General features: G+C 50.2%; 1 protein-coding gene across 3 annotated transcripts in view; it reads left to right on the forward strand.

The window, feature by feature from the left end:
- Shc1 (SHC adaptor protein 1) overlaps window positions 1-4075 on the forward strand; it is an 11335-nt gene that overhangs the window by 5488 nt on the left and 1772 nt on the right. For all 3 annotated transcript variants that reach the window (XM_005367183.3, XM_013353816.2, XM_005367182.3), the window contains 6 exons: window positions 151-204; window positions 413-464; window positions 633-759; window positions 2546-2732; window positions 2814-2883; window positions 2967-3337. In XM_005367183.3, coding sequence (XP_005367240.1) covers window positions 151-204; window positions 413-464; window positions 633-759; window positions 2546-2732; window positions 2814-2883; window positions 2967-3337 — 861 coding nt within the window. The remainder of the gene's footprint in view (window positions 1-150; window positions 205-412; window positions 465-632; window positions 760-2545; window positions 2733-2813; window positions 2884-2966; window positions 3338-4075) is intronic.

Genomic DNA, 4075 nt, shown 5'->3' on the forward strand with positions numbered 1-4075 from the left:
GGGGTTCCAGGGTTCCCGGCTGGGTGAGGGCTGGGGTTCCAGGGTTCCCGGCTGGGTGAGGACTGGGGTTCCAGGGTTCCCGGCTGGGTGAGGACACGGAGCCCTGCGGCTATGACATTGACCACTGCCTTCCTTCTTCATCCTCATCAGATCATTGCCAACCATCATATGCAATCTATCTCATTCGCGTCTGGTGGGGATCCGGTGAGTTGGGGGGACAGAGGAAAGATGGGTGGGGCCAGAGGATGGGTGCAGTGGCTCCTGCCTTTAATCCCAACAGCCTCTAAATTCCAGGATAGTCAGAGAAATCCTTAGGATTGTGGAAATATCTGAAAAGGACAGAGTCTTAGGGGTCAAATAAGGTGGAGTTGTAAAATTCGGCTCACTGGTCTCTTCTGAATCTGTTCTCCAGGACACAGCCGAGTATGTTGCCTACGTTGCCAAAGACCCTGTAAATCAGAGAGGTGAGGCCCGTGAGCAGCTCTGCGTGGGGCCAATCATCTGAGAAGGAGTGGGGGTACTTTCCCTACTCCTACCAGTTATCCTTGATAGGGCTGTCCTCTGGAGGCTGGGGGTGGGAGGCTCCTGCCCACCCTCCCTCAGAGCTCACTGGTCTTTCTACTGTGCCCCAGCCTGCCATATCCTGGAGTGCTCTGAAGGGCTCGCTCAGGATGTCATCAGCACCATCGGTCAGGCCTTTGAGTTGCGCTTCAAACAGTATCTCAGGAATCCACCCAAACTGGTCACCCCCCATGACAGGTGAGCTGGGGGGCCTCAGGCTGGGATTGGGAAGTCGTTTTCTCTTCCCATGCTTGAGGGTTCTGGAAAGGTAATGACTTACTTGGCGCTGCCCCAGTCTTCCCACTGTGTTAGGTTTCCAGTGGCTCAGCAGGAAAGCCTGCTGCAGGGACAGTTGCTTCCTTTTGTTTGCCTATGGTGGGCTTATTTCCAGCACCTCTCTCTAGGTTGCCTTTTCTAGCTGGATGGACTTTGGCTCAGGCTCCTCATTTTTAGCCTGTTCCTGTGTTCTTATATACTTTTTTTTCCTTAAAGATTTGTATTTTATGTGTATGTGTTTTGCTGCATGTATGTAAGTGTATACAGTGTCTGTGGAAGCCAAAAGAGGGCATTGGATACCCTGAAACTGGAATTAAAAGTGGTTGTGAGCCGGGCGATGGTGGCGCACGCCTTTAATCCCAGCACTCGGGAGGCAGAGGCAGGCGGATCTCTGTGAGTTTGAGACCAGCCTGGTCTACAGAACTAGTTCCAGGACAGGCTCCAAAGCCACAGAGAAACCCTGTCTCGAAAAACCAAAAAAAAAATAGTTGTGAGCTGTCGTGTAAGTGCTGGAAACCAAACCTGGGTCCTGCAAGATCAGCAGTGTTCTAACCCCTGGCCACCATACTTCCCACTCATTGTTCTGTGCTTCCTGCCTCTGAAGGTCATTAAGAATCTAGGTTTTAGCCACACAGTGGTGGCGCACGCTTTAATCTTAGCACTCTGGAGGCAGAGGAGGGCGGATCTCTGTGAGCTCAAGGCCAGACTGGTCTACAAGAGCTAGTTCCAGGACAGGTTCCAAAGTTACAGAGAAACCCTGTCTCAAAAAACCAAACAAACGGGGCTGGAGAGATGGCTCAGTGGTTAAGAGCATTGCCTGCTCTTCTAGAGGTCCTGAGTTCAATTCGCATCAACCACATGGTGGCTCACAACCATCTGTAATGAGATCTGGTGCCCTCTTCTGACCTGCAGACATACATGGAGGCAGAATGTCATGTATACATAGCAAATAAATAAATTAAAAAACAAACAAACAAAAAAGTTGATTGAGAGGATATATTTCCTTTTTTTCCTGCATGTGTCTATGTGTTTACGTGTGTTGGTATATGTTGCCTGTGTAAATATCTCTGCATGTGTGCGCGAAGAGGTCTGAAGTTGGTATCAGATGTCTTGCTCTATTGCACCTTACTTTGTTTATTGAAGGCCAAGATCTCTCACTGACCAGATGTAGCTAGCAGCAACCAGTTTATCCTGGCTCCTGTCTCTGCCTGCCTCTCCCGCTGAGGCTATGGGTGGTCGCCATTCTTGTACACTGGTTCTGGTGATCTGCATTCTTAGCCTCACGCTGCAGCCACTGAGCTATTTCCCAAATCCCAGCATCTTTGACCTGAGATCCCTATGTTTCTTTTTTCAAGTCTGAAGTGGTAAACGGCGTGAGCATCAGGACTCTGTATGTCAGACCATCCTGGATATCCCTGGTTCACTAGCACTTCCATCCGTCTTAGGAGATAGCATAGCTGTCAAAAGTGAGAATGGTTTAAAACCAAATTCAATATCAACTCTGCCTCCTTCAGTTTGTGCAAATCTCTCCACACCTGATCTCTATTTTTGAAATTTTGGAAGGAATACCAGCCTTAGAAGGGTACAGCACCAAGTGTTAGGTCTGACCCATAGTGTATGCCTAGTGTGTGTTCACCATTCTCTTCCCTCCTGAGTCTCTTGGCCACCACGTCTGTACACTCACCTCACTCTGTCCTTCCCTTCTCAGGATGGCTGGCTTTGATGGCTCAGCTTGGGATGAGGAGGAAGAAGAGCCACCTGACCATCAGTACTATAATGACTTCCCAGGGAAGGAACCCCCTCTCGGCGGGGTGGTAGACATGAGGCTTCGAGAAGGGGCTGCTCGACCCACTCTGTCCACTGCCCAGATGCCCAGCCACTTGGGAGCTACACTGGTAAGCTTCAAGGATGGAGACCCCCAGTCCAGAGTGGGAGTAGCTGACTAGGGCCTTGGTCTCACCTGATTTTTCTTACAGCCTGTAGGGCAGCATGCTGCAGGAGACGCTGATGTCCGTAAGCAGATGCTGCCTCTACCACCTTGCCCAGGTAGGAACAGTCGACTGAATGGGACAGAGATGGGTACAGGAGGCAGGGCTGGGAGTGACATAGTCTGTGCCTTTCCTTAACAGGCAGAGAGCTCTTCGATGACCCTTCCTATGTCAACATTCAGAATCTAGACAAGGCCCGCCAAGCTGGGGGTGGGTCTGGGCCTCCCAATCCTTCTGTTAATGGCAGTGCACCTCGAGACCTCTTTGACATGAAGCCCTTTGAAGATGCCCTCCGGGTGCCTCCACCTCCCCAGTCCATGTCCATGGCTGAGCAGCTCCAAGGGGAGTCCTGGTTCCATGGGAAGCTGAGCCGGCGTGAGGCTGAAGCCCTGCTCCAGCTCAACGGTGACTTCTTGGTGCGAGAGAGCACAACCACGCCTGGCCAGTACGTGCTCACTGGCCTGCAGAGTGGGCAGCCCAAGCACCTCCTTTTGGTGGACCCTGAAGGTGTGGTAAGTGGCCAAAGTATGCGTAGGGGCTGGTAGGAAAAGGTACCTTTTCCTCTCCTTATTTCTTTCTAGATTTTTCTTTGCTGGAGGCTTTCTATGGATCTCCTTTCTAGATAATTAGTATCTAGATAATTGGTTCCTTCCCTTCCATCCCTGAGTCTGAGCTGTGTTTCTGGGTTTTTTTTTTTTTTGTTTGTTTGTTTGTTGGTTTGGTTTGGTTTGGTTTTTTGGTTTCTTAAGACAGGCCTTGATCCGCCAGCCTCTGCCTCCTGAGTGCTGGAGTTAAAGGTGTGCGCCACTGCTGCCGGTTCTAAGCTGTGTTCTTTTAGTTCTTACCAAATCCCAGACCTTAAGCCTATCAGTACCAGACCTAAAAAGTGATTACCTGATCTGTGCTCCTTTTGCCAAGGGAGGAAGTGACCCTGGACAGGCAGTGATGCCCCATATCAGATGGTTGTAGGGTAGAAACCCCAAGTTTCCTCTAGTGAGAGGAGTCAGCTGTTTCCCTAGCTCCTTAGCCTCAAACTCAATGTCCTTTTTCTTCTTTTTAAAAATCTGACCTGCCTTACTGCTGTTCCTTACAACCGTGGTTTCTTTTTTCAGCCTGTTTCCCACATGGTTTTTGCACTATGTTTCCTCTGATGACACACCGGTTCCTTTGAGTGAGAAGTTACCTGTTTATCAGCTTCATATTTCTGGGCTCCTGCCAACTTCACACTCTGCCAGTCACTGACCTGCCCC

The sequence above is a fragment of the Microtus ochrogaster genome, unplaced genomic scaffold (genome assembly GCF_000317375.1).
Source record: "Microtus ochrogaster isolate Prairie Vole_2 unplaced genomic scaffold, MicOch1.0 UNK16, whole genome shotgun sequence".
NCBI classification, from domain to species: domain Eukaryota; kingdom Metazoa; phylum Chordata; class Mammalia; order Rodentia; family Cricetidae; genus Microtus; species Microtus ochrogaster.